The sequence below is a fragment of the Pristiophorus japonicus genome, chromosome 15 (genome assembly GCF_044704955.1).
Source record: "Pristiophorus japonicus isolate sPriJap1 chromosome 15, sPriJap1.hap1, whole genome shotgun sequence".
In the NCBI taxonomy this organism is placed as follows: domain Eukaryota; kingdom Metazoa; phylum Chordata; class Chondrichthyes; family Pristiophoridae; genus Pristiophorus; species Pristiophorus japonicus.
In genome coordinates, this window is record NC_091991.1 from 161,989,238 (window position 1) to 162,010,560 (window position 21,323).

General features: G+C 42.1%; 1 protein-coding gene across 3 annotated transcripts in view; it reads right to left on the reverse strand.

Moving 5' to 3' along the window:
- Positions 1 to 3,579: 3,579 nt before the first annotated feature.
- syngr3a (synaptogyrin 3a) overlaps positions 3,580 to 21,323 on the reverse strand; it is an 89,994-nt gene continuing 72,250 nt past the window's right edge. Inside the window, exons 3-5 of one of the 3 annotated variants that reach the window (XM_070901222.1) lie at positions 14,945 to 15,090; positions 11,998 to 12,093; positions 3,580 to 9,163 (exon numbers count right to left, since the gene is read on the reverse strand). In XM_070901222.1, the coding sequence (XP_070757323.1) occupies positions 9,020 to 9,163; positions 11,998 to 12,093; positions 14,945 to 15,090 (386 nt within the window). In that variant the 3' untranslated portion in view covers positions 3,580 to 9,019. Of the gene's footprint in view, positions 9,231 to 11,997; positions 12,094 to 14,944; positions 15,091 to 21,323 lie in introns of all 3 variants that reach the window. The other 2 variants (XM_070901225.1, XM_070901223.1) reach the window with 2 other exon arrangements.

The following is a 21,323-nucleotide window of genomic DNA, read 5'->3' on the forward strand; positions in this document are numbered from 1 at the left end:
CGCAAGGTACTGAGCTATTTTCCAATGTATTGTGAAAATTTTACATGAATAAAGTATATTTTTTGGGAAAAAAAATGACTTGTATCTCCACAACAATCGAATAGGTATAAAATGTGACTTTTTTTCCATCTGTCCTGCATTGCACTACTGGCCCAAAGTTAACTATTCCACTTTAACCTAATAGCAAAGAAAAATTGAACAGTAAAATACTGGCCATTCACCTGGAAGTGAAAAATAGCTGGTATAGGAAGTGGGAACAGTTTCCTGTTGGTGCTAAGTCCTTACTGCCCACACACAGGAAGATCCCAACCATGATGTTGAATGAGAGGCTGGCTGTGATGTTCTTGCGTGTGGAGTGGCTATCTGATGTTTGCTGTTCAGGGCCACAAATGAAGAACGGCTACCAAGGTAGCAGAGAGAGGCCAGTACCAGATTGGAAACTGAGAACCATATGTAACCACCCACCCCCCTCAGAAATTTTTTTGTAAATTATTTTATCATTTAGCATATACATCTATCCATATAAATAAAAGTCCAATGTGGATCTGTCTCAAAGCTGGCCTTACATCTTGTCAAATTAATTTTTTGGTCTTATAACACTCCTGTGAAGTGCCTTGGGACGTTCAAGGCGCTATATAAATACAAGTTGTTGTTGTTGATACAGATGCAAAACAATCTAAAGTAAAAGTGGGTAAGAAATTCAGTCATTGACCTAGAGCCTGCAACTTACACACAGTTACAACTGTCCTCTGGTTGAGCTCAGTGGCTTTAAGTAGCTACAACCCTACATGGATTTGGCTATTTCAAGCTGTGACCTTAAAGCAATGATGGGAAAACCAAGTCATTCCCTCCGGCCCGCTCGACGGGACAGAAATAGAACGCGAGCCGGAGCTCGAGCTGCACATTAGACTGAATGGCTGGTTATCTCGATGATGCTTTTACCGCTCCAAAGTACGACGGCAGGGGTGGGGGAATTCTCATCGCCGTCTTAGACACGGGAGTGGATCCCAGAGCACAAGGGCTCCAGGTAATGGCACTGATTGTAGTTCAGGCCTTGCGAAGCCTGGGGCTCCCGTACTCTGCACACTGGGAAGAGAACACCTCTCGTGTCAGAGGCCCCGCAGACTCGAACCGCTCTCCCAAACAGCCAAGTAGACTTTCAATACAACCTATAATAGATTGATCGATCGTTTCATTCATTTAATAACGCAAGATTTTACTACTTGACACTATGTTTTGTGTATTTAAGATAGTATCTGACTACGATCTGAATTTATGTATATAAATTATTGGTAGGGTAGAAGTGGGAGTGATTATCAACACTATGGGGTGAAAATTCGATCGCTCCTCTGTTGCGGCGTTATTCCAGGGGGGGGCGGTAAATTTTGTGCCGGGAAATGGTTTGTGTTTCCAGCTGCAAAATTCATCAGCTGGGCCCTGTTTGGAGCGGAGCACTAAGGCGTTCCATACTTCTTACACTGGCTGAGCAAATGAAAATCCCGAATTCACTGCCGGCGTCGGAGCGATCTAAGAGAGGTTTCCAAGGAAAAATAAAATCTGAGAAAAAAAACCACCAATAACATACTCAATACTTTCCTGACGCCTCATCCACATGAATTGCAAAAGTAAAAAAATAATAAACAGCCACACTAACCTTAGGTACACCTTCCCTCCCTGGCTGTTGCGGACGCGGCAGCGCGGACCGCCAGCTTTCACAGGCGATCCCACTAGGGGGCGCTGCGGGGCACTACGGATCGAGCGAGTTTCAAATTTCGAGCCAGTGTCGCAACCAGAGGCATTGCACACTGGCTCGCCTCTCCTGGGCGGTACTGCTCCGCGCCCCCCGCAAACCCAGCACTGAATGTCCCGGCGGCGCTGGAAGCTGGTCACCCGCCCGGAAATGCTTTCCGCCACCATTACTGCCCCCCCGGGGCAAAAACAGAGGCGGCAACGAACCGAAAATCCAGCCCTTTGAGTTGACCTGTTTCAAATTTACTAATTTTAACACTTTGCTCTCACCAATGACTGTTAGTGGGATTATGAATTCTTGTACAATTATTCACTTGTTTTAATACTATCCCACTTAATTAGTGGAGGCAGAACTAAATGGACTCGGCTATATTGGATAGTGCATTCACTGTTTTCTAATTTTAACAGTAACTGTTAACACAGTTCATTTTATTTGTGCGGCAATGTTCCCTCTTAATTGCTTTTCTTGCACGGATCCTTTTGCTGCTTGGTGTCTCTTCCAGCAGCAGGAGCTGGTGAGCGACCTTCATGAGATCTCGCGATCGGTGCACAATGGTGCACCTTCGGGGAACATTGGTGGGCAGCTCTCAACAGCTCGCCAAAACTTGGTCAGTGGCTCTCCAACCTAAATAATTGCCCACCCATGCCTTAAAGGGACGGGCCAGGTTAGCAACTCATTACAACGGCGCTCCAAACCAGAGACGACACACGAGGAATATCACAAGAGATCTGCTGGTACAAGAAATGGAGGCCAACATCCATAGTTTATGTGCACTGACACATCTTTATTGAGAATTTGTTGTACACAGGCACAAGGTTACTGAGAATCACAACAACAGAGCATTGTTCTTTAAGAACAAATAAACAAAGATGTAAATACAGTAGATTCACTTTAAATTTTTTAGACTTTTTCCATACATCACTCATTTTGTGTACACTATTTTAACACAGTATAAACACCACTGTTACTGTACCGTACTTTATGACTGAACTTTACTGAAGAGGGAATTACTTCAAAGTGCACCATTTTGCCTCATTGGAATCTCCTTTTGGGTTGTCGTTGCTTAATAAATTTTTTGCATTTATGAAATCACTATTTGATTGTGTTTTTAACAAAAAGGCCGTAATTTAACATTTTTAAACTGACTTCTCAGTAAGAATATTCATCGCACAGTTTGAACAGACTGTCAATTAGACCGATGGCACTTTGCAATATTGTAACTTCAGTTTCATCCTTTGAAAGTAGAACCCCTTAATTTACCCAAAACAATGTTTTGTAAAAAGCGAGAATGACAAGTAAAAGTTGAAGCTACAAAGTTGTTCACGACAATATAATCGTTTTGTACATTATCGCTGTTGGAAAAGCGATTGTGCGCAAAGCAGTTTGCTCTCATCCGGAGGTGGACTGTAATGTCAAATATTGACACGTGTATGAGTTTGGCAACAACATGTGGTTAATTGGCCTGGGTCAGCCTGAGAAACATAACAAAGAGTTCAGAAAACGCGGTACAAAAACACTTCGTCTGTCCCTAAAAAAGCACAACTGTACAGGCGAGAGTCATCAAGGAAAAAAAAATAATTCTCCTTTGGTCACAATTATCCAATGGACAATCCCTTACCCACAATGAATTTGTCCATGGGATAAGTGTAACACACAGTGAAATTTTTACCCACAAGAATTGGTTTGATAAAACAATCGTTTTTATGTCAGTGTTCACTCAAAGATGCCCGGTGGTAGATTAACCTTTTTTTTGGCACTACTGTAAACCGCTTACATGATATTTAAGCGAAAGAAACTTCAAGTAGGTATCGACAATGTGCACTTATGTAGTAAATCTTCAAAGGCGTTTCACCGAGCAGAACGGGGGGGAAAACAGGACATCGGGCAGTAGTCGGGTACTAATGTAAGTCACCAAAGGATGGTCAAGAGTTAGGTTTTGAGATGGGGTTTTCTGAAAGGGGCAAGCTGGGGAACTCAGCGAGTGTTTCAGAGTTCAGTAATCGGCCATGGTTGTTCCACTGAAGGTGCAGTAGAGGAAAGGTACAGTACAATACACAGCTAATCAGAGTGGAACGAGCAGAAGGAGGAGGGATGCAGAGATGGAGTGAGTTTGTGGAGGGATTTGTAAGGGTTTTGAAATCAAATGAACCAGGGGACAGAGACTCAATGGAGATAGGTGAGCCAAAAGAATCTTTACAGCAAATCAGTCCAACTGTGACTCTCCCCGAATGTGGCCCAAACCAGAGATGACGGTTTTATTTTGGCTCTGTGGGCAGACTCTGGAGCAAATTAATTTCACCACACTAAACGACCCAGAATTTCCTGGTGTTGGGTTGAAGTCCCAGGAAATGATGGTGTAAGTGAGATACGCCTTATTTACACTGCATCATAATTTCCTGAGACTTTCGCTCCGATCCACCAATACCTTGCCGAAACCGTACTAAAGTAATTATCAGAGCGCTACACGCAGTTAAGTCAGTGGCGATTACAAATTACCTGACACCATAAACGTAATCATTTAAGACTGAAACATTATGGTGCGGGTGAAGGTATTTAAATATGAGTTCAAAATAATTAATTGAATTAAAATAAAATCTCCGCTCTTTCTTGATATTTTTAATTCATAACCCAATTTAACCCAATGAAAACCGTCCTCTGCACCAGCTGTGTTATGGCAACAGCCCTCAGGCAGGGCAGCAGTGGGGGGAGGGGCAGCCGTGGGGGAGGGGTGAGCGTGGGGTTCGAGCAGCAGTGGTGAGGGGGGGCAGCAGTGGGGGGAGGGGCGGCGGTGGGGGTGCGGCAGCAGTGGGGGAGGGGCGGGCATGCGTGGGCTGCTATTGGCCCACGTTCATACTGTGGAGCCAGAGGGAGCACTCATGCTCATCCGGACTTTACATTAAGGTAACTTAAAAATAAAAATAAAAACTTGGGCTTTATGTTGACGGCCTCCAGCAGTCCCTGTAAGGAAGCCGATGAGGCTGTGGAAGGAACTTTTAAAGGAGTCTTTAAAGAGGTATTGGGCCCCTCATTAGCATATGCAAGAGCCCTGGGGAGCGGGCGGGGAAGAGGAGCTGAGTCCATGATCAGATCAGCCATGATCTTATTGAATGGTGGAACAGGCTCGATGGGCCAAATGGCTTACGCCTGCTCCTTTTTCTTATGTTCTTCTGTTCTAACACCCGTTTATGGTGATCGACACGGGTGCCTGGATACTGCCCGAGCCAATGCGGCATTGAATGTATATCGGGCACCCTTGAGATGCGGGACATAGCGCTAGAAATTGGACCCTTTTTGCCCCCATTTTGCATCCGAGAAATGGGCAAAACAATGTTGAATTTTAGCCACCATTCTCTTAATCGGAGACTTTTAGGTTAACTTAAGTCACTAGTTCCATCCTTTAAATAAATGGTTAAACTGTAACTTAGAATGTTCCTGAAAACTGAATACAGTGGCTGAGTGTGTCCATACCTCAATCAATTTTCTACAAGTGATCGAGTTCAGTACAGTGAAAGGATTTAAGATTCAGAATTCTATGACCCGTGCCAGGCCAATATTAATCTACTTAATTGGTGCCGGGGTGGGTACATTGACTGTTCTGCTTCTGAGGTCCCTGAATTGCCATTACGCTCGCTGCAGCATCTTCAAATTACTTGCCGCAGGGAATTTGGGAGTAAGTTCAGAACAGGAAGATCGGGACACCAGACAGCGTAATTTACAGTGTTAAGTCACAGATCTCTCCAGGAACACGTTCGACGGACAGAGACATCTGCCCAATCTGCTACTCTCCATATGTAAAAAAACAGTGCAAAAAACACACATTTAACTGAGGCAATGAAATTGAGGGATACAAGCTATGGCATGATAATGACCACAATTCATTCAAGCAATCAAAAAATCTCACTGTGATGGTAATTTGCTGCTTTGTTTAAAATAAACTCTTACAAATTGTTACTGGCACTTTCTAACTGCAATCTAAAAATGGTTCAATATAGTAGCAGTTTCAGTGTCGATTTCTTATCAAAATTTCCCCTCACTTCTCACCCACTAACATTCTGTTAGAGTAATCTTATCCACTCCTATTTTTAAAGGCCATTTTTATTCCCCCCGTTTCTGAAATTACAAAAATCGAAGGTAATTACAGGCGCTTGCTCATTTCCCGTCAAACAGAACTATTTTGTTTATGTTCACACAAACAGTTCATCAATAAATGGTATCACCGCTAGAGTGTTGCTTATTTTTCAATTTGGCAGTATTAGAATAGAAGAATATAATCAAACAGAAGGTTTAGTAAATTTAGAAGTGGAAACAGCAACTGGAAAATGCGTGCATATTGATGTGTACTGAAAATCCAATTTGCAACATCGACATTTATAAAGGTTTGCCCTCCCTGCAGGTAGGCATTTGGTCTCTCGAACTTGCCATGTGGGGACATGGATTCAGGTAAGATGAGAAAAAGTGAATGCAGTTAAGATAAGGTGTAAACACAGTTAAATTATAAATGATTCATGCAGAGAGTGGTAAACATGTGGAATAGCATATCCAGCGCAACAGTGGAAACAAAGGGTGTTATAAATTTTAAGAGCGTGATGAACAAACTTTTGGCATAAAATGCCATTGAAGGGTATTGGAGGTAGAGTGGAGATAAAAAGTCTGTAACCTTCAGGAAGGATGGAAATGGGCTTTTATGCTTTTCTACATCCCCATGTTCCAAAATAAATTGGGTTATCTGAGAACGGAGATGGTTAATTTAAGTATGTTAGTGACGTGCTATCCATACTTGAATGCCTTATGGAATCAGGGCAGAATCTCCTAGAATCTTTCCTGAAATTGGCACCGTATTTTATTCCTGTGTTTTATTCCCCTTCAGGATTTGGACTTGGAGAGGGTGGTGCATCAGCTTGTACCTTCCAATGGATAAGGGTCTTTATGGATATACCTTCTTGTACCTTCTAATGGATAAGGATCACATGTGCTAACAACTGCAGCTACAATACATACCAACCATATTCTTAACACTATTTCCTTAAAAACCAGCAAGCTTTATCCACTAGTTCAGTGGTGATTTTTTTCCCTTTATAAAACATTCATGTAGTCAAAGGACGTTTACTAAGTTTGGCTTTGTTAAAGTTAAAAAAAAAATGGAACTATTTATCAACAACAAACACTTTGCAGTATGTCTGGGAATGGGGTTTCTGTCAGCTAAGTCAGCTCAGTCCAATTAACTTTACCCAAGAACAAAATTAACCTTACAGATGAATATTCAGGGACAAAACTGTACAAAGTCATTTTGTTCTTAAACTTCTCTGCATTAATACTGTGTAGGTTGCCAACAGTTTTCTGATTCATTGTAAAGGTCTTTTTTATTGGATTACTTGGAAGCTATAATAAACCTCATCATGAAATGTGTGATAGTTTGTTAAAATATGTAGCACGTCTATTACTTTCTCTACTTGAAACAATTAAAAAATACAATCGGAGCCCACATATCTTATCTACTAAAAGACACACAGATTTTCTCTAGATATGTAGCCAGTTTGGATAAGCAATTTTTATGGCAAAACATATTTAAGGTGGCAAGGTCAGGTATGGTTCAAGGAACTGGCCAATTCAAATGCAAGACATTTATCTAACGTGCTTGGTAATTGTAAATCATCTCCGTTTCCACTCCAAGCCATTTCTCCTCAGAGTAAATGCTCTAGTTGATCAAACTGGAAATAATTTCCACTTTACCAGCCCATGTGTATATTTACCTATTGTTAAAAAACAAGGTTGGCACACCTCTTTGTGATACAAAATTAAGTTCGAAAGCTATTGTAAAATAAAGTAATTTGGTATGAATCTATCTATTTTGCATGAACCTTACAAGTCTGTGAAATTTAACTGATTGCCTACAAAATAGAAATAATACAAAATTACATGTTCTGTTGCCCTGGCACCATTTTGTGAAACTTTTACAAAGGGTTTTATGCTGGTGAAAAGGTTAAGGTTTGAATAGTAAGCCTACACTTACCTGACTGGCAGCACATACATACATTGCAGAAGGATGTGGGATGCTTTTGAACGTTTTGAGCTGCGTATAATTACATTTTGCTGTCCTTAGTCAGAAGAGTTCAACTGTACTTTGATGTCATGGACCTGTAGGCTCAATGAACAGTTTGGTTGTGCCCGGGGCTGGGAAGGTTAGAAATAACCCTCCTCTGGAGTGTGCAGTGATCCCCCGCACCCCCCTTCTGGTTATTTGTGATTTAGTCTAAGTTTGCTTATAATCCAATTCCAATTAACTGACCTACAATAAGAATGAGGTTACTATACAAAAAACACACAATAACCTTGGATTACATCGAGAGAAACAGCCAAGCTGTACTAAGGTTACAACCAATACCACTTTTGAGTAATATCCTAGTCAATCATATCGTAAGACATCCTCAATCACATGTATAAAACAGTATTTTAAAATATTTCAATGGTACTAATTCAAAAGTTCAGTCGACTTGTTGCTTCGTTGATCGATTCATGTTTATATGTTTTGCAGCTATGCAATTAAATTGGACAGCAAAAATACAGACGAAACTCACATCCCCACTTAGTTCTGAACATTAACAAGTTAAAGCTTTATACAGTTACACAAGACTAGAAAACCTGGCACATCATGTGGTACAGTTAATCATGAGCTCACAGAAACCCCAAACAAGTAGAAGAGGGTTCCTAAAAACACTAAATCGATGCTTTGATGTTGGAAGGGGCTGCGTTTCCAACGTGCATACTACATATTAATACAGGAATGACAATACCACTAATATATAGTGAGTACACTGCACTATTAGCTAAAGAAAGATCACCCAACATCAGTTTTAGCACATGAAAAGCCTAATGATCTTAGACAGCACTTTAGTACTCTTGCAGCTAACCAACCAGTGAACTACACTGCACCACAGATAAAATATCTGTTTTACAGCATCCCTTTACCATCGGCCCACATAGGCTTCAGTTTAATGAAGTCAAATATCAAATCTCCAACGCACCTTTATTAAATCCTTCAGCCATTGAAAAGTTTTACTTGACTGTGAAAATTGGCTGCAAGCACCGACAAACATGTATGTTGTTTGTAAGCTCCAGGTTGATCTGGATGTAGTTACTTTTTGACCGAATTTACACCCAGTATCTTGAGCCATGTAGAAGGGCTGGCAGGATATACAGAATGAAGCAGATTTGATTTTTGATAGGCTGGATTCGAAAACTATCTAGGCCAACAAAAGGGAAACTGTATTTCTAAATGAAAAGATGGCCTTTAATATGGGGGCATCTGATATCCCTTGGAGGTTGTGTCCAGGTTTTCGGCAAACGGCGGGCTCTGAAAGGTTTCCGTGTTCTCGATTCCAGTACTGAATGGAGCTTGGCCTGCGTCCAAGGGATCTTGGGAGAAGAGGGATGAGTCAGCTCCCAACATATACCTCTGCCATGCCTTCAGGGTTAGACCAGCCTTTAACGAGATGCATTAGAACTTAGTTATGCTTGTTAGTGTATTATAACTAGAAATGAACAGGCATTACATAGTTAATTTTAAAGAGATGATTGCGTTACAATTGTCAGTGCAATTCAATTTTGATTTGAAGATGCTGCACGACCTGAAAGTACATTGATTTTATCACATAGCACTCAAGGTACATTGGATATGTAATTTAGGATCTGCCATTTGTTGAAGGCAAATAGAGTCAAGTCATTATAATTTCTTTGTATATACAGTGAATTGCAGAAATATTAATTGTATTTTATGTTAAGGATAGGTCATTGCCTGCAATAAATTCATAAATCAGGTGATCTGATAACTCACCTTCTTCACGTTAACTAAGTAATGCTGCTCTCTTTGCATTACGTCATTATTCCACAGCCACTGATTTTGTGGCGAATATAGTATTCAGAAATCCCTTCAGTGTTTTTGTTCATTTTAGGTATTCAATGATTTGGGTATACATGTGATAACTGCTCATGTAAATTTGTTTGAGTTCCTACGCAATGATGAATAACTCTCACAAAATATCAACGAGTGATCCAAATGAGGTTTGGATAATTTCAGAAACCTTAAAAAGCAAAAGTTGGCAATTTATTTTCATCATCTATGCTCCAAGATTTGGCTACTGGCTCAATTCACTGAAAGCTATGCATTGTTATATATTATATTTACTTGCTTAAGAGCTTACTTTACTTATTGATGTGTCAGTGCAATTCAATTTTGGTTTGAAGATGCTGCATGACCTGAAAGTACATTGATTTTATCACATTGGTACATTGGATATGTAACTTAGGATCTGCCATTTGTTGAAGTCATTATAATTTCTTTGTATATACAGTGAATTGCAGAGATATTAATTGTATTTTATGTTAAGGATAGGTCATTGCAGGCAATAAATTTATAAATCAGGTGATCTGATAACTAACAAACACAACTGAATTTTGGGTCTTCTTTTTTTTTAATGTATTTGTTCACAGGATGTGTTCATCGCTGGCAAGGCCAGCATTTATTGCCCATCCCTAATTGTTCCTGAGAAGATGGTGGTGAGCCACTATTTCAGAGGGCAGTTAAGAGGCAACCACATTGCTGTAGATCTGGAGTCACATATAGGCCAGACAAGGCAATGACAGCAGATTTCCTTCCCTAAAGGGACATTTAGTTGGGTTTTTATGACAATCTGGTAGTTTCACCATAACTGATACTAGCTTCCAGATTTTTTTTTTTAAACTGAATTTAAATTCCCCAGTTGTCATGGTGGGATTTGAACTTATGTCTCTGGATCATTAGTCCAGGCCCCAGGATTACTAGTCCAACAACATAACCACTATGCTACCATTCCCAATATATTATTTCTGACCATGAAATTAGTACCACATTAAAATGCACTGTTTAACAAATATGTTTTATGACCTAATAAATATGGAATATTCAAATTATCATAATTTCCAAATCATGTGTTGCAATTAGCAGTAATGCAATTGCCATAAACATTGCTATTATAATATGTGTTGTTACACCAGTGAGAATTTATCAATAATTCATTTTTAAACATTGTTTCTCAATATAAAGATGGTGGAATAAAACATTTATTCCGTGAGGGATATTTGACTAGTTATCATTCAAGCATAGCTGGATAAAGGAGGTCAGATCGACACCAATCATGGAATGATGTACAGAAATTACTAAGTTAAATTACATACTATTTTGTATCCACTACTGCAAAGCTAATGAATGAATAATGCACTTTAAAGAACATGTTGAAAATAATGTACTGGTTTATTGGTGTAGTCTACTGCAACTCAGTTTCAATAAACACCACCACTGTATCACTTAAGTGTGATAAGAGACACTTAAACATCACCCATCAGCTCCTATTGTTACTAAAGGTAAATGAAATCTGAACTGAGCTAAACTGAAAAAAAAGATCTGCTGGGAGGGGTTGTTTTATTAAGTGCATTGGGTACACAATCCAATTTCTAGATTATGGGGAATGGTGGTTATGACAATGTAGTGTCGGAATTTGAGCAGCTTGGTGGAACTGAGCCAGACCTAAGCAATCAAAACTAAGATAAACTATACTGAGCCAAAGCTAAACTAGGCTGTTCCAGTTTCAGGCTTAGACTATTTAAAACCAATCGGTGAACATTGGAAACCAGGAGCGATGCCAAGTTTTAACTTTGCCAAGGTGCAAACAGTGATTTGAATATTTCAAATTTCAGCACAAGGTGATAGGAGTTTTTCTCAATCCACCTGGATAAATTCTATAACTTATGGGAATCTTTATTGTATGTGATTTAGTTACATTCAAGATTCCTCACCCATCGTGCCTGGCATTGTTTCAGTTTTTGTGGCGATATTAGCACAAAATTATGAAGGTTATTTGAAAATAATTTGCAGTATATTTCTCAAAAGTTCCAAATTCCAAACTGTACTGTGAAAGCCTGATATGGTTAACTTTGTGTTTCTGCACTCAGGAAATTCAGTTGAATATTGTGAAATTGGTTTGTATTATATGATAAAAAACAGGCTGTAGAGACAATTCATCTTCAAGTGTGAGTCAGGCCTGATATCACGCAGCGAGCTGCTAATTACCTGGTCTCATTAGAGCACTGAATGAAATAAAAAGTTATGAATAATTTAATGATTATTATCTCCTGTGTTAATGACATTACAACTGCACAGTGACAGGGCCAGTGAGGCAGTCAGTTTGTTAACAAGTACAAACACGAGTCTATACTTGTGAAGATGATGAAGGCTGGGGGACAAGTCTTTGGGCATCTTCTGCAAATCCTACATTTTTAAATTTGTTGAAGGCAAAGAGAGTCAAGTAGCCCTGAAAAAAACAAAACGTGATGGAAGAATAGGTAGCGATTTCAGTTCATATACATTCTTTTAAAACATATCTAGATATTACATAAGCGGATAGGTTGGATATTACTACCCGATTTGAGTGCCACAAATGTTCACAGACCCTCAATTTGTTATCGGTGGTCTTTACGCTTCATTTCCTTCAGTTCTCAGAATGGCTGAGTTTCCGTATATGAACTCTGCTCCGAAGAAAAATGACTGAGAATATGCCAGTTTTAAAGCGCTGAATTTTATCTGATTCTTTTGACATAACACAGTGAAATCTAGGCTGGGCCAATTGATACAGCTTTAAGTATTGTGCAATGAGCTCTCCCAGTAGATCAGTGGGTGCCTGCACTGTCCAATCAGCTACTTCGCTACATGTATTAGGAAAGTCCCAGTTTTGTTTTCCAGCCTGCACCAAGTTATCTCATCCCTGTCTGGGCCACAGTCGGGGCACTGCAATCGGCTTCAGCAACCTGGGTTAGGAAGGTAGCAAAATTCAGCCCGTGCTCTCATTATCCAGTAACCCAGCTGGAAATTGCACTAGTGTGGATGTCAGATCAAGATCAGGCTGGATTTGTCTGTAATGCCCAATGGGTGAATCAGCGACAGACATTCACAGCTTGGGCCTGTTTGAACCATGGACTGATAATGTCCATGAAACCGCACACCAGCAAGACTCAATGCCTTCAGGAGAGGAACGAAGAAAATTGGGAGGAAAGAAAGAAAAACGAATGCTCAATTTAAAAAGACAGACAAAACAATTTTAAAAAACCATCGCCAGCATGAGCCCAAGTGAGTGAAGAGGAGAGAAGTGGGGATAAAGGTTTGACAAAGTGATACAAAAGGGGCGAAGTGCCCTGCGTCCCGGTTGGGGGCGGTAACCCGCTCAGGGCAGGACTTCTGGCACCCGGCGCGGAAGTCACGCCCCGGCCACTGAATTGAGCTTACTGTTCCAGCGCCGCTTACGGAGCAAGTTGTGCAGTGCTACGCAGATGCTCCGCGTAGCGCTGACATAGAAACATAGAAAATAGGAGCAGTAGAAGGCCACTCTGCACCACCATTCAATATGATCATGGCTGATCCTCTATCTCAACGCCATATTCCCGCTTTTATGGGGAGGGCCGCTGCGCGCTCTGCAAGGCCTCTGATGGCCTCCACTGAGCCACTGGGGGCAACGTGACGGAGTGCGGGCTGCACAATGGCAGCCCGGACCATGAACAAAAACAGGCAGACTAACTGACCCGAGAGTCGGCAAACATACTAAGATAGCGGTGCAGGGCGCTGGCGCTCTCCCCTTTAAGACCCTCAGAGAGCAGATGTTGGGCAGCCTCGCGGGCCACGGGGCAATTTACCCGGGAATGGGTTGGCGTGGGGCCGTGAGGGGTCGCCGTGTACGGCAACGACAGCACTGCCGGTTGCGCAACGGCGCTGCGCGTTAACCGCGGCCACGCACTGCCGTGGCAACGCCTCTGCAAACTCCCGGGCAATTTCTTGGACGGGAGCTGGTAGCACAGCCCTCCAGGTGAAAAATCTCTTCTGACCCGTTAGCAACCCCCGGAGGTGCTAACGGGCCTCTAAGAAAGGGGACATTTCTCCCCCATTACTTCTTTTCAACGAGCTGTAGAAATATGATTTTAAAAGGAAATGGTTGTGTAGTTAAATGGCGTCATAGCACAGCCTTAGAAACATAGAAACATAGAAAACAGGTCCAGGAGCAGGCCAAATCGGCTCTTCGAGCCTGCACCGCCATTCAATATGATCATGGCTGATCATGCAACGTCAGTACCCCACTCCTGCCTTCTCTCTATACCCCCTGATCCCTTTAGCCGTAAGGGCCACATCTAATGTGCCCTTTTGAATATATCCAACGAACTGACCTCAACAACTTTCTGTGGTAGAGAATTCCACAGGTTCACAATTCTCTGGGTGAAAAAGTTTCTCTTCATCTCGGTTCTAGATGGCTGACCCCTTATCCTTAGACTGTGACCCCTGGTTCTGGACTTCCCCAACATCGGGAACATTTTTCCTGAATCTAACCTGTCCAATCCCGTCAGAATTTTAAATGCTTCTATGAGATCCCGTCTCATTCTTCTAAATTCCAGTGATTACAGGCCCAGTCGATCCAGTCTTTCTTCATATGTCAGTCCTGCCATCCTGCGAATCAGTCTGGTGAACCTTCGCTGCACTCCTTCAATAGCAAGAATGTCCTTCCTCAGATTAGGAGACCAAAACTGCACACAATACTCAAGGTGTGGCCTCACCAAGGCCCTGTACAACTGCAGTAAGACCTCCCTGCTCCTATACTCAAATCCTCTCGCTATGAAGGCAAACATGCCATTTGCTTTCTTAACCGCCTGCTGTACCTACATGCCAATTTTCAATGACTGATGTATCATGACACCCAGGTCTCGTTGCACCTCCCCTTTTCCTAATCTGTCACCATTCAGATAATAATAGCCTTGTGTTTGAAAGACTCATATTCGATTGCACATTGCTGTAGATGTTGTGTTGTACTACTATACCCTAGATCAGATCCAGATTTTTAATTCGCTGTATTTTCTGCATCGGAAGAGTACTTCAAAACCAAAATCTAATAATTACAGCAATTTTTGACAAGTTTCTAAAAACAATTGTAGAACTTAAGAGGCATAAAAATCAGAAGAGCATGTTTATTTTGTGCTATAAAAATGTAATAGGAAACTCAGATTTTTGTTTATGTTTGAATTGTTCTCATTACACCACGAGAGGGAACAGGATTAGCAGGAGCAAGAGCCCCAATCTCAGGATTCAGGTTCACTCACAGAATGTTGGAAATACTATGAGGTACTTACCCAGGACAGAATGGAAAAGAAGCAGAAGGCTATGGCAGCTCGAGCAGCATCAGCTCCTTGGTTGAGAGGAAGATAATCTGATGGAGTAATCTGCCACTGATTTTCCAAAAAACAGAAACCTACAAACCACAAGAATGTCCATAGCCCTGAAACAGATTTAAAAGGAACAAAAAGTGAATAAGTAGTTCAATAACTTGCAGGAGTGCTTTAGCGTTGTGGTGTGAACATGACTTTCTGTGTATCAGATTATTGGGTCATTCTTCTTAAGTGCAGCCACAGAAATTTCATTCGCTAACATGCAGTTTGTGTATGTGTCAGTCAGTGGCTCAGTGGGGAGCACCCTTGCCTGAGTCGGAAGGTTGTGGGTTCAAGTCCCACTCCAGAGACTTAAGCACAAGAATCTAGGCTGCAGTACGGAGGGAGTGCTACACTGTCAGAGATGCTGTTTTTCAGATGAGACATTAAACTGTCTGCTCTCTCAGCTGATTGTAAAACATCCCTGGCCCTATTTCGAATAAGAGTAGGGGAGTTATCTCCGGTGTCCTGGCTAATATATATCCCTCAATCAACCTCACTGAAAGAAACAGAATGTCTGGTCATGATCACATTGCTGTTTGTGGGAGCTTGCTGTGCACAATTTGGCTGCCGCATTACAACAGTGACTACACTTTAAAAGTACGTCATTGGCTATAAAGTGCTTTGGTACATTGTGAAAGGCGCTATTAAAATGCAAGTCTTTATTTTCTTTCTCAATTTGCCAGATTCTCAATTAAAATAACTGCTGCCTGCCTTCTTTTTATAGCAGAATTTCTCTTTGAGCTAGTCCTTTAGGAACTGCAGTTATTTGCAGCTTTGAGGCATCTTGTACAATAGATTGTGTTTTCAGGTTTTATTATTCCATTCACGATCTGTCGAACCTCTCCCCTCATGAGCGTAATATATTTACTTCGTGGGTTCTTTACTTAAGAATTCATAGTAACACATTGCTATTGAGAACTAGTTGGTTTATTAGCAAATGGTTTAATAATCACACTACACATTACCAGTTCATCCACCAGGCTCACAACCACCTGCCTCATCGTGGATCTCCCGAACCCAACTGGCTGGGGTTTTATTGAGTCTTGTAAACATCACGTGACTGGCTAAGCCACTCACAACTCAATAGCTCTACAACTATTTTATGTAAAACTATAAAATCAAGTGCCCCCTTATTAAAGAGGCACAAGTCAATAGCTCTACAAATCTGAGCATACTCACAGGTGCATACAATGAGCATGCAGCTTCCTCTGACATCTCGAACCACAGTCCTGCACCTTCCCCAATCAGACTTCCTTTCTCTTAGAATTAGTGTTAGTGGAAGGTTTTGTGCAAGGAATTTCTGAACCCTCATATAAAGGAAATGCGACCACCTCAATTAAGTTCCAAAATGTAAAAAGCACGTTTTTTGTCACTGATTATTGCCACTGCATTGTCATCAACACATGCTTAAAATTCTGGAATCACTCGCCAATATGTGTCGCAGTAATACATTCAGGACGGCTTTTTTTTGTCAACCCAGACTGATTCATTACTGCACAAATGTGCTGCCAGGAAATGAACAAAGACAAATTGCTGTTAAAGATTCATTCTCAGATATATGTTCTTGAATAAACAGAAACTTACTGTAACAACAGCTGTGCTCAAACTAACAACCAAAGGCACCTGTTAAACGGAAATATCATCAACTCTTAAACCGCCTAAACAAACAGAATGGATTTTGCTGTGAGGCAAGATTCTCATAGATTTGCTATGTGATAAATATATTAAATGTTGGCATGTATGGAACATTTTTTTTTCTTTAGTTTTATGAGCCAGGGTTCTCGCTCCAGATTGCCTGTTGATGGTCCTGGCTGGAAAATTCACCCATGGACATAGGGCGAAGACAGGATCCGACCTCCTCCCACATTAATTATCTGCCGATTCGCACTATCTAGGCCGACTGATTAAGATTGGCCACTTGGATAAGGTAGGTGAAGAGTCACTGGTGCCCATGGAACTGTATCGCAGTTTGCGAAAAAGCAGAAAGACAAAACTTGGCTGAAGAAACATACCTTGGGGTAAGAGTTCTCGAACTTTGCCAGTTCTGACGAAGGGTCATCGACCCGAAACGTTAACTCTGTTTCTCTCTCCACAGATGCTGCCTGACCCGCTGAGATTTCCAGCATTTTCTGTTTTTAATTTCAGATTCCAACATCCGTGGTATTTTGCTTTTGTGTATTGGGGGAAGAGATTCTCTGTATGCTGTTTGCAGCAATGTCGTAAATCCGCCACATACTATGGGGTACGTTAGTGTAACGGTTATGTTACTGTATTAGTAATCCAGAGGGCTGGACTAATAATCCAGGAAAACATGAGTTCAAATCCCACCATGGCAGTTTGAGAATTTGAGTTTAAAAAAAATCTTTGGGGGAGAAATTGGAGTAGTTTGCACCTCCCGTTAGCGCCCACAGGGTCACTAACGGAGCGCAAACTTTTTTTGTGCTCCACTTCCTCTCGGGGGGGGGGGGGGCCGATGGTAACCTCAATTTTAGAGCGGGGCGGGACTTCCGCGGCTGGCGCAAAAAGTCCCGTCTCGTGGAGGTTACCGCCTCCAAACGGGGCGCAGCGGAATTTTCGACCTTGGAAGTAAAAGCTGGTATCAGTAAAAGTGACCATGAAGCTGTCGGATTGTTGTAAACCCCCAACTGGTTCACTAATGTCCTTTAGGGAAGGGAACCTGCCGTCCTTACCCGCTCTGGTCTATACGTGACTCCAGTCCCATACCATCGTGGTTGGCTTAACTGCCCTCTGAAGTGACCTAGCGAGCCACTCGTGTATCAAACCAACTTCAGGATTTCAAGAAAGCGGCCCATCACCATCTTCTCAGGGCAATTAGCGATGGACAATAAATGATCAGCGAGGGCCTTGTCAATCACCCTCACATCTCGAGAATGAATACAATAAAAGACGGGCTAGAGAAGATCTGAAATAAGATTTTGTTTGACATAGTATTTACCTCCGTGACCAGTAAGTTGGTTCACCTTGAAGGCAGCAACACTGGGAATGCATGTCGCAATCATCATTAAGCCACTGGTTCAAAAACCTCCCCTTCAGTACTTACATCTCATATTAATCTAAAGGTGCTATAAACACATATTACTGGATTCAAGGGCATCCGTAACAACCAAGGAGATTATGAGGAAGTACTTCCAGTATGACGTAATTTTCTGCCGAAGTACTATTATGGTCTGTTGCCTCGGAGGAGATATTTTTGTTTTCATTTGCTTTTCAGCCTGCGGAACCCCACTGTTTAAAGCTCCCGTCGCTGCTGAGCACTTTGCTGATGGCCCCCGGCCTCAGTTACAGGAGTGCCCTGGGAGCAGATCTGTCGGGTATCCCAGCAGCTGGTCCCATCCTACAAGTTGAGTGGAAAGGCACCCCAGCCAGGATAAGCCAGTAGCAGCTGAGCACACAGCAGTGAATAGGTCTGTTGACCTTTTCTGGCTCAGACACCTTCGGAGAAGCATCTGCTCTGGATGCAAACATACGAGATTCCCTGCGGTCTCATGTGGCGAGACTTCCATAGCTCATTTCACCAAAGCAGCTCCCTGCAAGTGGGGAGAAGACACAAAATGGTAGGCTCTGCTCAGACTGAAAATAAGGCACTTCTACTTTGAGTGATTACTATGGATGGCTGGCACACGGCACCTGCTAACATAAATAGCACAACCTCCAAAGTCCAAATTCAATTTGAGCCACACAAGCCCAGGAAGGATCCAGGAAATGTTTTCTTTTATTTATTGGTTCTTGGATGTGGGCGTCGCTGGCAAGGCCAGCAATTATTGCCTATCACTAATTGCCTTTGAGAAGGTGGTGGTGAGCCGCCTTCTTGAACCGCTGCAGTCCATGTGGTGAAGGTACTCCCACAGTGCTGACTTTGTCATAGCGGTTTGGTACAACTGAGTGACTCGCTCAACCATTTCAGAGGGGCAGTTAAGAGTCAACCACATTGCTGTGGGTCTCCAGTCACATATAGGCCAGACTGGGTAAGGACAGCAGATTTCCTTCCCTAAAAGGACATTAGTGAACCAGTTGGGTTTTTCCGATAATCTGGTAGTTTCATGGTCACCATTACTGAGACTAACCTTTTCATTCCAGATTTATTTAACAAACTGAATTCAAGTTCCCCAGCTGCCGTGGTGGGATTTGACCTCACATCTCCGGATCATTAGTCCAGGCCTCTGGATTACTTGTCCAGTAACATAACCACCAAGATACCATACCCTGTATGTGTCCATCTGTCCCCTTTTCTAAAGAAGCCAATGTTAGGAAAAAATAAACCTTCGACTAGGCCCGGACCTCAAATGTGTCCAGTTTGGTAGGTCGATGTGTCTGGATCCACTCGGTGTACTTTCCACCAACTCTCCCACCAGCCAGGGCCAAGGAAACTCCCAGTCGCGGCCACACCAACTTTTATGGCAGTGTCCTTGTTCAGGGCAACCACAACAACAACAACTTTTATTTATATGGAGCCTTTAACATCCCAAGGCGCTTCACAGCAGTGTTACTAGGGCAGGTGGAGGCTCTGTCCTAAACAAGACCCACTTAAAAAGGTCTAAGATTGTGATGCTGTTTCGTGTTACTGAGCAGGCCTAAAAGGAGTAATGTAGATCGATACTAGATATTGACTGAGAGCAATCCAAGCTGGAGAAAGTCAGAACTAGTCAGCATTGTCTGTTCCGTAACAATTGTTGCAGCTTTAATTACTCCAAAAAGAAGGGAGAGGAATGTTATAAGCACGCACCAAGCATTGATCCGTTAATATTAAAAGTAATTTCTAGCCATTATGTGTTAAGCATTCTGTCACAACATCAATATTTTGCACTGTTTCATTCTTTTCAATCATAAATTACCGTTATCTATTGAAGCTAACTCAGCTTGGCTCCCTAATTTATATTGCTGGTGCCTGTATCAGCATTTCTCATAGTCTCAATGAGCTAATGGTGGGTCCATTAACATTGTCTGGTTACACTCTAGCGAAGTGGCTCATTTACAAGAACAAAATACTGAGGATGCTGGAAATCTGAAATAAAAACAGAAAATGCTGGAAACACTCAGCAGATCAGGTAGCATTTGTGGAGAGAGAGAGAGACAGAGTTAATGTTTCAGGTCGATGACCTTTTGTAACTGACTCATTTGCCTGTTAAACATGTGAAATGGCTGAATCCTTCCAGGTACAAAACTGGGTGCTCCTGGTGAGATGGTGAAAATTTTATCTCGCTCTCCACTTACATATGCAAAAGATTTATGGTCTGTAGTAGTTGCGTTATTTGAACACGATTATCATTGTTCATCTGTTCACAAAAGAAAGACTTACATTTCTATAGCGTCTTTTGTTAAGCATCGAATAACTCCACGAGGCTAAGTACGGTGAGCTAGTTCAGGCATGACCTTACTCCAGTTTATTTATTCTCAAAGTGAGGATTCAACATGGCTGCCAACATTATATACATGGCTTGCCAGTGACCATTAGGACTCCGACAGTCGCGCCCTCCGGTGGCAGGCAAAACCGAGTTAACACATATAACACCTTTTATGACCACTGGATGACTCAAAGCGCTTTACAGCCAATGAAGTACTTTTGGAGTGTAGTCACTGTTGTAATGTGGGAAACGCGGCAGCCAATTTGCGCACAGCAAGCTCCCACAAACGGCAATGTGATAATGACCAGATAATCTGTTTTTTTTGTTATGTTGATTGAGGGATAAATATTGGTCAGGACACCAGGGATAACTCCCCTGCTCTTCTTCGAAATAGTGTCATGGGATCTTTTATGTCCACTTGAGAGAGCAAATGGGACCTCATTTTAACGTCTCATCCAAAAGATGGCAGCTCCGACAGTGCAAGCGCTCCCTCAGCACTGCACTGGAGTGTCAGCCCAGATTTTTTTTGTGCTCAAGTCCCGAGACTTGATCCCACAACCTCTGGCTCAGAGGCGAGCGTGTTAACCACTGAACCACAGCTGTCACATTAAATCAGGCGCCTTATCCATTAGGCCACGCAGCCGTTGCCGTAGGTGATTAAAACTTCAAGAATTTGCAAGAAGGTGCTGTTTGAAGATCTAGAATGTTCAAAACCCTCTGAATTTGAATGTGCTGCAGCAATCAATAAAATCCGGCCTTTGTAAACGTCACTCTTGCCTGGATCAGGTCCTGACTTCATGCAGACATACAGGGGCCGAAATTCAGGTGCACCAGAAAGTTGACTCACCTACTCACCGCTGGGAGCTCCGATGCGGTCGGAAGAGCCATTTTCAGGACTATGAACATTTTTCAAAGTCCCACAGGAAATGACTCGTAAT